This window comes from Anopheles moucheti, unplaced genomic scaffold (genome assembly GCF_943734755.1).
Source record: "Anopheles moucheti unplaced genomic scaffold, idAnoMoucSN_F20_07 scaffold_155_ctg1, whole genome shotgun sequence".
NCBI classification, from domain to species: domain Eukaryota; kingdom Metazoa; phylum Arthropoda; class Insecta; order Diptera; family Culicidae; genus Anopheles; species Anopheles moucheti.
This window is the reverse complement of record NW_026453632.1, coordinates 44253-58126: the sequence shown is the minus strand read 5'-3', so window position 1 is coordinate 58126 and position 13874 is coordinate 44253. Positions and strand designations below refer to the sequence as shown.

At 40.6% G+C, this 13874-nt stretch overlaps 1 protein-coding gene across 1 annotated transcript; it reads right to left on the bottom strand.

Annotated features, from left to right (window-relative positions):
* Positions 1 to 3402: 3402 nt before the first annotated feature.
* Positions 3403 to 5745, bottom strand: LOC128309263 (uncharacterized; the record flags this gene model as incomplete). The annotated part of the gene is made up of 1 exon (XM_053045630.1): positions 3403 to 5745. A coding segment is annotated over exon 1 (2343 nt), but the record flags the coding sequence as incomplete, so codon positions are not given.
* Between the last annotated feature and the right edge of the window lie 8129 nt (positions 5746 to 13874).

Below are 13874 nucleotides of genomic sequence, written 5' to 3'. Positions count from 1 at the left end.
TTCCACCAGAATTGAGTTTTCATGCAAAAACTATCTATTTTAACTAGATTCGTCCATTCAAAACGAACTTTGTACTTTCTAGTGGAATTCCACCAGAATTGAGTTTTCATGCAAAAACTATCTATTTTAACTAGATTCGTCCATCCAAAACGAACTTTGTACTTTCTAGTGGAATTCCACCAGAATTGAGCTTTCATGCAAAAACTATCTATTTTAACTAGATTTGTCCATTCAAAACGAACTTTGTACTTTCTAGTGGAATTCCACCAGAATTGAGTTTTCATGCAAAAACTATCTATTTTAACTAGATTCGTCCATTCAAAACGAACTTTGTACTTTCTAGTGGAATTCCACCAGAATTGAGTTTTCATGCAAAAACTATCTATTTTAACTAGATTCGTCCATCCAAAACGAACTTTGTACTTTCTAGTGGAATTCCACCAGAATTGAGTTTTCATGCAAAAACTATCTATTTTAACTAGATTCGTCCATCCAAAACGAACTTTGTACTTTCTAGTGGAATTCCACCAGAATTGAGTTTTCATGCAAAAACTATCTATTTTAACTAGATTCGTCAATTCAAAACGAACTTTGTACTATCTAGTGGAATTCCACCAGAATTGAGTTTTCATGCAAAAACTATCTATTTTAACTAGATTCGTCCATTCAAAACGAACTTTGTACTATCTAGTGGAATTCCACCAGAATTGAGTTTTCATGCAAAAACTATCTATTTTAACTAGATTCGTCAATTCAAAACGAACTTTGTACTATCTAGTGGAATTTCACCAGAATTGAGTTTTCATGCAAAACCTATCTATTTTAACTAGATTCGTCCATTCAAAACGAACTTTGTACTATCTAGTGGAATTCCACCAGAATTGAGTTTTCGTGCAAAAACTACCAATTTCAACTAAACTCGTCCATCCAAAACGAACTTTGTACTATGTTATGAAATTCCACCAGGAATGAGTTTTCACACAAAAACTACCAATTTCAACTCAACTCGTCCATCCAAAACGAACTTTGTACTATGTTATGAAATTCCACCAGGAATGAGTTTTCATGCATAAACTATCTATTTTAACTAGATTCGTCCATTCAAAACGAACTTTGTACTATCTAGTGGAATTCCACCAGAATTGAGTTTTCATGCAAAAACTATCTATTTTAACTAGATTTGTCCATCCAAAACGAACTTTGTACTTTCTAGTGGAATTCCACCAGAATTGAGTTTTCATGCAAAAACTATCTATTTTAACTAGATTCGTCCATTCAAAACGAACTTTGTACTATCTAGTGGAATTTCACCAGAATTGAGTTTTCATGCAAAACCTATCTATTTTAACTAGATTCGTCCATTCAAAACGAACTTTGTACTATCTAGTGGAATTCCACCAGAATTGAGTTTTCATGCAAAAACTATCTATTTTAACTAGATTTGTCCATTCAAAACGAACTTTGTACTTTCTAGTGGAATTCCACCAGAATTGAGTTTTCATGCAAAAACTATCTATTTTAACTAGATTCGTCAATTCAAAACGAACTTTGTACTATCTAGTGGAATTCCACCAGAATTGAGTTTTCGTGCAAAAACTATCTATTTTAACTAGATTCGTCAATTCAAAACGAACTTTGTACTATCTAGTGGAATTTCACCAGAATTGAGTTTTCATGCAAAACCTATCTATTTTAACTAGATTCGTCCATTCAAAACGAACTTTGTACTATCTAGTGGAATTCCACCAGAATTGAGTTTTCGTGCAAAAACTACCAATTTCAACTAAACTCGTCCATCCAAAACGAACTTTGTACTATGTTATGAAATTCCACCAGGAATGAGTTTTCACACAAAAACTACCAATTTCAACTCAACTCGTCCATCCAAAACGAACTTTGTACTATGTTATGAAATTCCACCAGGAATGAGTTTTCATGCATAAACTATCTATTTTAACTAGATTCGTCCATTCAAAACGAACTTTGTACTATCTAGTGGAATTCCACCAGAATTGAGTTTTCATGCAAAAACTATCTATTTTAACTAGATTTGTTGCTAACGCAACCCTGATCGACACACGGCTTTTTTAACTCTTTTACAACTTTTTCTTTATTACACGTTTTTATCTATGTGATGGTGTTCGGTGGTAGTGATGGCTAAAAATTTGTCCGCTTGCCTCGCCGGTCAGGATCCAAAAGAAGGATTCTAGCGCTCGACGGTTGTCGCATCGGCTCGGTTGACGTCAACGTTCGCATCCTGGCCGAGGAGGTCCGAACCAGCGCCCTCTGCTGGTCGCTAGCGTAGCTACCGCGGCGCAAGCAGATCGTCCCTAGATTAGTCGCGCCGTCGCGAAGTGACAGTCCACCAGCGTTTTAACGCAGTTAAAACGAACTACTTGGCGCGACGTTTAGCGTAACAACCTTTACCACGGGTCTTTCCAATGTCGTCCCTCGCGCTGTCTTTACTACCACTCGCCGGATGCCTCCGTCCCTTGATGGTATCACTCGTTCAATCCGTCCTTTCGGCCAACAATTTCTAGGGCAGTTCTCGTCCACGATCAGGACAACGTCTCCGGGCTCGACGGGTTTGCTGGGTTCAAACCACTTAGTCCTCCGCGTTAGTGTCGGAAGGTATGTCTTCATCCATTTCTTCCAGTACGCGTTCGTCCTAGCCTGCACGGCCTTCCAATTTTGCTGCAGGGTTGCGGATGAATCGTCGTATTTCACTAGGGGTTTCAATCCTGCGGAAGAGCCTAACAGAAAATGATTTGGGGTTAGGGGTTCTTCGTCCTCACCATCAACCGGGACATGTGTGAGCGGCCGCGAATTGAGCATGTTCTCAACTTCGATTAATGTCGCCGTGAGTATCGCATCCGTGGGGTGCCTCTCCGTGAGGGTACGGCCTAGCATTCGCTTCACCGACTGGATCATCCGCTCCCAAGATCCACCGAAGTGAGGTGCTGCCGGAGGGTTAAACTTCCACGCTGGGTCGGGGGGACCGAATTCGCATAAGATCGCCGAATTTACGCGTTCTGCTGCCTCTTTCAGCTCTCGATCGGCGCCTACAAAATTTGTTCCCCGGTCGGAGATTATTTCGATCGGGATCCCTCGTCGCGACATAAAGCTACGCACCGCCATCAGGCAATCGCTTGTCGATAGCGAGTGCACTACCTCGATATGGACGGCTCGAACTGTCAAACACGTAAACAAAACGCCCCAGCGTTTTTCCGTCTTTCGACCATTCACCACCAACAGCGGACCAAAATAATCAATTCCCGTATACGAGAATGGCTTCGAAAACGCGGCTACTCGGGCAGCAGGCAGTTCGCACATTTGCGGCGTTGTTGGTTGTGCGTATAATAACGTGCACATTTTACAACGCAATCGTACGCGTCTACATACCGATCTCAGCGCTGGTACGTCGTATCGTTGCCTTACTTCGTTGACCACGGTTTCCTGGCTGCCGTGCTTGTAGTGGCGATGCACATCGTCGACGATCAGCTCCGTCACGTAGTGTTTACCGGGTAGAATGATAGGACGCTTCGTCGACAGGTCCACGAAATGACAGCGGTCGATCCTTCCGCTTATCCTGAGGATGCCTTCCTCGTCCATGTAGGGATTTCGCTTAAACAGGGAGCTGCTTCGAGGTATCGGGCACTTCCATGGTGTCGCGTTAGGATTTTCCTTGTGCTTTTGCAGAAGCTTGAACTCGTCAGGAAACGCACTCCTCTGTACATCCCTTATGATCACCTTTTCAGCAGCTTGTACTTCTTCGCGGGTGAGTGGACCTGTAGATCGAGAATCGGATTTCATGACGATTTTTACATACCGACATACGTAGGCCATTGTCCGCACGAGACGCGTCCAACGCGAGAATCTTTCGTAGATGACGAATTCCGGGCGCACTGCGTGAACTCCAACCAGCTTCGCTGCTTTTTTCTTGCGTCTCTCCTCACGGGTCTCCGATGGCACTCGTTGCGGTATATTCCATTCCGTCTCCGGTAGGTGCAGGAACTCGGGCCCATGAAACCAGCGCTCGGAAGCAAGGTTGTATTTTAAATTGGCCCACTTAGTCGCTTCGTCAGCTACGTTCATCGTGGTTGGGACCCATCGCCATTCGTCGGTCGAAGTCGTTTCCAGCACTTCTGCGATTCTGTGTGCTACGAAAACCGAGTACTTGCGATGATCTGCGTTCAGCCAGTCCACAACGTCTGTTGAATCCGTCCAGAAGCAGTAGCGATGAATGGTCTGTCGATGAGCGCCCGCTATCGCGGTGGCTAGTCTGCATCCCATGACGGCGGCCTGCAATTCTAGCTTAGGAACGGATAAGTATTTAAGTGGTGCTACTCTTGCCTTTGATCCAACCAGAACTACTTCAATCCTTCCTTCATACTCGAAGCGGAAATACGCGACCGCCGCATATCCGTCAGCACCCGCGTCAACGAACACATGAAGCTGCAGGGATAATTCAGGAAGCGGAACCAACTGTCGATAGCATCGAGGAATCACGATACTCTCTAGCTCCGGCAATCGTTCCATCCACAAATCCCATTTACGCCGTATTTCGTCGGGGACTTCATCATCCCAGCTCAGCTGGCAACGCCATACCTCCTGCAGAAGAACTTTTAAATAGAACAGCACACCAGCAATCAAGCCCAACGGATCGTATATAGACATCAGGGTTTTAAGCATTTGCCTTTTGGATAGCGGTTTGTCTTTGCGTGCCAACTCAAGGTGTCTTACGCGGGAAAGCTTAAAGCTGAAGCTGTCCGTCGTGGTGTCCCACCACATTCCCAGCACCTTCTCGGGTTTCAGGCACGATTCGAAATCCATCTCCTTTCCGGCTTCCTGGTTTCCTTTTACCGTCATCATTACTTTGCTGCTATTTGAAAGCCAATTGTGGAGAGAGAATCCGGCGTTAGTATGAATTTGGCTCACCTGGTGCGCTAGCTCTGTAGCTTCCTCTTCTGTTTCCACACTCGTCAGCATATCGTCCACATAATGTTCCTCCTTAATGCATTGTACCGCTCGAGGATACTGTGAAAGATATTTTTCGGCATTCTCATTCTTCACATATTGCGCTGTACAAGGAGAACACGCTGCACCGAATGTCATTCTTAACATGACGTATTCCTGTGGTTCTACATTAGTTTTCCCCCATCGCCATAGGAAACGCTGGCTGTGTATGTCGTCGCCGTCGATTTGTACCTGGTGGTACATCTCCGTAATGTCGGCCGCCACTCCGATTTTATACTCCCGAAAACGAAACAACACAGCTTGCAGCGAAGTCAGTAGATCGGGTCCGGTCAGCAGCTTCTTGTTCAGTGAGACACCTCTCACTTCAGCAGCCGCATCCCACACCAATCGGATCTTATTCGGCTTGTTCGGGTTAGTAACGGGAAACACGGGCAGATACCACTTCCTAGGATAGAACGTTTTACGTTCATCGTCCGTCACTTGTCGCACGTAACCTTTCGTTACATAATCTTGCATTATCCCGTTGATTTTCTCAGTGAGATTTTCATCCGCCTTCATTTTTCTTTCGAGGCATTTTAGTCGGGACAGTGCCATGTGGCGATTTTCCGGCATGAAAACGTTATCGCTTCGCCATAGCAAGCCCGACGTATATCGCCCATCGATGTGTCGAGTGCTGCCTTTTAGTATCGCCATCGCTCGTTGATCCTCTTTCGATAACAATAGCGGTTTCGCAGGACCATAACCTTCGACCTCGAAATACGCTGCCATCATACGATCTGCCCTTGAGGTCGCTCCTTGGCAATCGCAGATGTGGTAGCTTGGCTCAGGCTGCACTCTGTTTGCTCCATCGTCGCAATTTGTGCACTTACCGAAGATGAGCCATCCCAGTCGCGTCTTCGTTGCGGTCGGTTGTCCTGGCTGCCCTTCTATCGTCTTCAACGGCCTCGTTAACCTGTATTGATCGATACCTATTAAAATTTGTGGTGAAACCTTTTTATAAGACAGCGCCGGAATCGACTTAAGGTGCTCAAATTTCCGTTTGAGCTCGTTCGCGTTAACCGATTGACTAGGTAGTGATAGGTGACTGACTGTGCGCACATCGGCCATCGGATATACGGGCGCATCTGCTTCGACACTGGACACTTTCACAGTCACTCGTTCCGAATCACGTTCATCCCGTGTTGTCCCGCACTGTACTGAAGGCACATCGGATCAGAACGCCTCGAACGCCTAGTTGTCTGGCCAGCTCCTGCTCTATTAGCGTCACCGTCGACCCTTCGTCCAGCAGCGCGTATGTGTAGATAACACCACTCTCTCCATATAGCTTTATCGGAACGTATCGTAGCAGGGTACCATCTACACGTGCTCTCTGATGGTTCACTTCTCCTTCCGCTCTTCACTTGTCACGCGGTGTAGCTTACGGTGATGCTTAGCAACACATCCTTGCGTACCGCATTCGTCGCGTACGGAGCACGAGCCGTAGTGCTTACCTAGGCATCGTTTGCATAACTTTAGGCTGCGCACCTTTTTCCCACCTAGCTGGAACACTCAGTTTACTGAACGCAGTACAATCTGCTATCGAACGACATGAATCGGTGTTGCATATCGCGCACGGACGATTTTTATTGCTCTGAGCCTCGTGGCTCTCCACGTGTTGCGCGGTGAACCTGCTGCGTTGGCGTCTTCTTCTTCTTCGGCTGCGGAGGAGTTACCGCCATCGCTCCATCTGTCGCCGTTTGTACCCAGGCGCTAAACTCGGTGAGCGTAACGCGTTTTAACTCCAGCGTACGCATGCCCCAGCTCCATCGAAGATAGGCCGGCATTCGGTCCACCAACTCTTGTAACAGCGCTGCGTCGTAAAGCCGCTCAGCATTTCCGCTCGATTTTACCGTCGCGCAGATTTCTGCCACGAGATCACCATATTCGATGAAACTTTCTAGTCTCTCGGGCTTTATCGGTGGCGCTTCGCGAATCTGATCAAGTAACGTATTAACGAGCACGTCCGCTCTCCCGTACGCCTTTTCTAGCGCGTCGATTATTTCGTCCAGGCGTTCAGCGTGCCGGAGGCGGCTTTGCACCATGCGTAACGCCTTGCCTCGCAATGCCGATTGCAGCCGAAGAATATTTTCGTCGTCGCTGAAGCCAAACGTACGGGTTGACCTTCTGAAGGTAGACAAAAATAACGGCCATCCTTCGGGATCCCCATTAAACGTAGGGAGTTCGGATTTAACAGCTTGGCGGGCAGCTATTTGGCTCTGGCTCAGTTCACATTCATCGGTAACCGAAATCCGTTTCGCCGTCGAGCTTGGAAGCGGTTCTCTTAACGAGAACGAGGTTTGCTCGTGGCTCATACGAAGCCGAGCTAATTCCGCATCCTTTTCCCGCACCATTCTAACCGCGTTTTCCGTGGTGGCTTTGAGAGCCTCCATGTCCCTCTTTAGACGCGTCAGTTCATCTTCCGTCGACACGCTAGCTACTTTGCACTTCGCGTCGCAGCCCGCGCACCACCATGCTCTCGTTTCCGCTATATTGTCCACATTCGCGCACTTGTGGTGATACCACTTGTCACAGAAGTCACATTGTATCGACGGTTCCGCGTCGGACTTTTCGCATACCGCGCACGTAACGTACGGAACTGTTGCACTGTCCTTCTCCATTTCGCACTACACGTTTCGGATACTTTATGTGTCTGTGTGTACTTGTGTGTGTATCTCTTACCAAGTCCAAGTCCTTTGCGTGTTACCACGTGGTTACACAAAGCGGTGAAAAACGAGTAAATTTACGATAAAAAGTTAACTTTTAACAGTGGAGAAATTTTTAGAATGTTGCTAACGCAACCCTGATCGACACACGGCTTTTTTAACTCTTTTACAACTTTTCTTTATTACACGTTTTATCTATGTGATGGTGTTCGGTGGTAGTGATGGCTAAAAATTTGTCCGCTTGCCTCGCCGGTCAGGATCCAAAAGAAGGATTCTAGCGCTCGACGGTTGTCGCATCGGCTCGGTTGACGTCAACGTTCGCATCCTGGCCGAGGAGGTCCGAACCAGCGCCCTCTGCTGGTCGCTAGCGTAGCTACCGCGGCGCAAGCAGATCGTCCCTAGATTAGTCGCGCCGTCGCGAAGTGACAAGATTCGTCCATCCAAATCGAACTTTGTACTATCTAGTGGAATTCCACCAGAATTGAGTTTTCATGCAAAAACTATCTATTTTAACTAGATTCGTCAATTCAAAACGAACTTTGTACTATCTAGTGGAATTTCACCAGAATTGAGTTTTCATGCAAAACCTATCTATTTTAACTAGATTCGTCCATTCAAAACGAACTTTGTACTATCTAGTGGAATTCCACCAGAATTGAGTTTTCGTGCAAAAAACTACCAATTTCAACTAAACTCGTCCATCCAAAACGAACTTTGTACTATGTTATGAAATTCCACCAGGAATGAGTTTTCACACAAAAACTACCAATTTCAACTCAACTCGTCCATCCAAAACGAACTTTGTACTATGTTATGAAATTCCACCAGGAATGAGTTTTCATGCATAAACTATCTATTTTAACTAGATTCGTCCATTCAAAACGAACTTTGTACTATCTAGTGGAATTCCACCAGAATTGAGTTTTCATGCAAAAACTATCTATTTAACTAGATTCGTCCATCCAAATCGAACTTTGTACTATCTAGTGGAATTCCACCAGAATTGAGTTTTCATGCAAAAACTATCTATTTTAACTAGATTCGTCAATTCAAAACGAACTTTGTACTTTCTAGTGGAATTCCACCAGAATTGAGTTTTCATGCAAAAACTATCTATTTTAACTAGATTTGTCCATTCAAAACGAACTTTGTACTTTCTAGTGGAATTCCACCAGAATTGAGTTTTCATGCAAAAACTGTCTATTTTAACTAGATTCGTCCATCCAAAACGAACTTTGTACTTTCTAGTGGAATTCCACCAGAATTGAGTTTTCATGCAAAAACTATCTATTTTAACTAGATTCGTCCATCCAAAACGAACTTTGTACTTTCTAGTGGAATTCCACCAGAATTGAGTTTTCATGCAAAAACTATCTATTTTAACTAGATTCGTCCATCCAAATCGAACTTTGTACTATCTAGTGGAATTCCACCAGAATTGAGTTTTCACGCAAAAACTATCTATTTTAACTAGATTCGTCTATCCAAAACGAACTTTGTACTATCTAGTGGAATTCCACCAGAATTGAGTTTTCACGCAAAAACTATCTATTTAAACTAGATTCGTCAATTCAAAACGAACTTTGTACTATCTAGTGGAATTCCACCAGAATTGAGTTTTCACGCAAAAACTATCTATTTTAACTAGATTCGTCCATTCAAAACGAACTTTGTACTTTCTAGTGGAATTCCACCAGAATTGAGTTTTCATGCAAAAACTATCTATTTTAACTAGATTCGTCCATCCAAATCGAACTTTGTACTATCTAGTGGAATTCCACCAGAATTGAGTTTTAACGCAAAAACTATCTATTTTAACTAGATTCGTCAATTCAAAACGAACTTTGTACTATCTAGTGGAATTCCACCAGAATTGAGTTTTCACGCAAAAAACTATCTATTTTAACTAGATTCGTCTATCCAAAACGAACTTTGTACTATCTAGTGGAATTCCACCAGAATTGAGTTTTCACGCAAAAACTATCTATTTAAACTAGATTCGTCAATTCAAAACGAACTTTGTACTATCTAGTGGAATTCCACCAGAATTGAGTTTTCACGCAAAAACTATCTATTTAAACTAGATTCGTCAATTCAAAACGAACTTTGTACTATCTAGTGGAATTCCACCAGAATTGAGTTTTCACGCAAAAACTATCTATTTTAACTAGATTCGTCAATTCAAAACGAACTTTGTACTATCTAGTGGAATTCCACCAGAATTGAGTTTTCACGCAAAAACTATCTATTTTAACTAGATTCGTCCATTCAAAACGAACTTTGTACTTTCTAGTGGAATTCCACCAGAATTGAGTTTTCATGCAAAAACTATCTATTTAAACTAGATTCGTCCAATTCAAAACGAACTTTGTACTATCTAGTGGAATTCCACCAGAATTGAGTTTTCACGCAAAAACTATCTATTTTAACTAGATTCGTCAATTCAAAACGAACTTTGTACTATCTAGTGGAATTCCACCAGAATTGAGTTTTCACGCAAAAACTATCTATTTTAACTAGATTCGTCAATTCAAAACGAACTTTGTACTATCTAGTGGAATTCCACCAGAATTGAGTTTTCACGCAAAAACTATCTATTTTAACTAGATTCGTCTATCAAAACGAACTTTGTACTATCTAGTGGAATTCCACCAGAATTGAGTTTTCACGCAAAAAACTATCTATTTAAACTAGATTCGTCAATTCAAAACGAACTTTGTACTATCTAGTGGAATTCCACCAGAATTGAGTTTTCACGCAAAAACTATCTATTTTAACTAGATTCGTCAATTCAAAACGAACTTTGTACTATCTAGTGGAATTCCACCAGAATTGAGTTTTCATGCAAAAACTATCTATTTTAACTAGATTCGTCCATCCAAATCGAACTTTGTACTATCTAGTGGAATTCCACCAGAATTGAGTTTTCACGCAAAAACTATCTATTTTAACTAGATTCGTCCATTCAAAACGAACTTTGTACTTTCTAGTGGAATTCCACCAGAATTGAGTTTTCATGCAAAAACTATCTATTTTAACTAGATTCGTCCATCCAAAACGAACTTTGTACTTTCTAGTGGAATTCCACCAGAATTGAGTTTTCATGCAAAAACTATCTATTTTAACTAGATTCGTCTATCCAAATCGAACTTTGTACTATCTAGTGGAATTCCACCAGAATTGAGTTTTCATGCAAAAACTGTCTATTTTAACTAGATTCGTCCATCCAAAACGAACTTTGTACTTTCTAGTGGAATTCCACCAGAATTGAGTTTTCATGCAAAAACTATCTATTTTAACTAGATTTGTCCATTCAAAACGAACTTTGTACTTTCTAGTGGAATTCCACCAGAATTGAGTTTTCACGCAAAAACTATCTATTTTAACTAGATTCGTCCATTCAAAACGAACTTTGTACTTTCTAGTGGAATTCCACCAGAATTGAGTTTTTCATGCAAAAACTATCTATTTTAACTAGATTCGTCCATCCAAAACGAACTTTGTACTTTCTAGTGGAATTCCACCAGAATTGAGTTTTCATGCAAAAACTATCTATTTTAACTAGATTCGTCCATCCAAAACGAACTTTGTACTTTCTAGTGGAATTCCACCAGAAGTGAGTTTTCATGCAAAAACTATTTATTTTAACTAGATTTGTCCATTCAAAACGAACTTTGTACTTTCTAGTGGAATTCCACCAGAATTGAGTTTTCACGCAAAAACTATCTATTTTAACTAGATTCGTCCATCCAAATCGAACTTTGTACTATCTAGTGGAATTCCACCAGAATTGAGTTTTCATGCAAAAACTATCTATTTTAACTAGATTCGTCCATCCAAATCGAACTTTGTACTATCTAGTGGAATTCCACCAGAATTGAGTTTTCACGCAAAAACTATCTATTTTAACTAGATTCGTCAATTCAAAACGAACTTTGTACTATCTAGTGGAATTCCACCAGAATTGAGTTTTCATGCAAAAACTATCTATTTTAACTAGATTCGTCCATCCAAATCGAACTTTGTACTATCTAGTGGAATTCCACCAGAATTGAGTTTTCATGCAAAAACTATCTATTTTAACTAGATTCGTCCATTCAAAACGAACTTTGTACTTTCTAGTGGAATTCCACCAGAATTGAGTTTTCATGCAAAAACTATCTATTTTAACTAGATTCGTCAAATCAAAACGAACTTTGTACTATCTAGTGGAATTTCACCAGAATTGAGTTTTCATGCAAAAACTATCTATTTTAACTAGATTCGTCAATTCAAAACGAACTTTGTACTATCTAGTGGAATTTCACCAGAATTGAGTTTTCATGCAAAAACTATCTATTTTAACTAGATTCGTCAATTCAAAACGAACTTTGTACTATCTAGTGGAATTTCACCAGAATTGAGTTTTCATGCAAAAACTATCTATTTTAACTAGATTCGTCAATTCAAAACGAACTTTGTACTATCTAGTGGAATTTCACCAGAATTGAGTTTTCATGCAAAAACTATCTATTTTAACTAGATTCGTCAATTCAAAACGAACTTTGTACTATCTAGTGGAATTTCACCAGAATTGAGTTTTCATGCAAAACTATCTATTTTAACTAGATTCGTCAATTCAAAACGAACTTTGTACTATCTAGTGGAATTTCACCAGAATTGAGTTTTCATGCAAAAACTATCTATTTTAACTAGATTCGTGCATCCAAAATGAACTTTGTACTATCTAGTGGAATTTCACCAGAATTGAGTTTTCATGCAAAAACTATCTATTTTAACTAGATTCGTCCATTCAAAACGAACTTTGTACTATCTAGTGGAATTCCACCAGAATTGAGTTTTCATGCAAAAACTATCTATTTTAACTAGATTCGTCAATTCAAAACGAACTTTGTACTATCTAGTGGAATTTCACCAGAATTGAGTTTTCATGCAAAAACTATCTATTTTAACTAGATTCGTCAATTCAAAACGAACTTTGTACTATCTAGTGGAATTTCACCAGAATTGAGTTTTCATGCAAAAACTATCTATTTTAACTAGATTCGTCAATTCAAAACGAACTTTGTACTATCTAGTGGAATTTCACCAGAATTGAGTTTTCATGCAAAAACTATCTATTTTAACTAGATTTGTGCATCCAAAATGAACTTTGTACTATCTAGTGGAATTCCACCAGAATTGAGTTTTCATGCAAAAACTATCTATTTTAACTAGATTCCTCCATTCAAAACGAACTTTGTACTATCTAGTGGAATTCCACCAGAATTGAGTTTTCATGCAAAAACTATCTATTTTAACTAGATTCGTCAATTCAAAATGAACTTTGTACTATCTAGTGGAATTCCACCAGAATTGAGTTTTCATGCAAAAACTATCTATTTTAACTAGATTCGTCAATTCAAAACGAACTTTGTACTATCTAGTGGAATTTCACCAGAATTGAGTTTTCATGCAAAAACTATCTATTTTAACTAGATTCGTGCATCCAAAATGAACTTTGTACTATCTAGTGGAATTCCACCAGAATTGAGTTTTCATGCAAAAACTATCTATTTTAACTAGATTCCTCCATTCAAAACGAACTTTGTACTATCTAGTGGAATTCCACCAGAATTGAGTTTTCATGCAAAAACTATCTATTTTAACTAGATTCGTCAATTCAAAATGAACTTTGTACTATCTAGTGGAATTCCACCAGAATTGAGTTTTCATGCAAAAACTATCTATTTTAACTAGATTCGTCAATTCAAAACGAACTTTGTACTATCTAGTGGAATTTCACCAGAATTGAGTTTTCATGCAAAAACTATCTATTTTAACTAGATTCGTCAATTCAAAACGAACTTTGTACTATCTAGTGGAATTTCACCAGAATTGAGTTTTCATGCAAAAACTATCTATTTTAACTAGATTCGTGCATCCAAAATGAACTTTGTACTATCTAGTGGAATTCCACCAGAATTGAGTTTTCATGCAAAAACTATCTATTTTAACTAGATTCGTCCATTCAAAACGAACTTTGTACTATCTAGTGGAATTCCACCAGAATTGAGTTTTCATGCAAAAACTATCTATTTTAACTAGATTCGTGCATCCAAAATGAACTTTGTACTATCTAGTGGAATTCCACCAGAATTGAGTTTTCATGCAAAAACTATCTATTTTAACTAGATTCGTCAATTCAAAAACGAA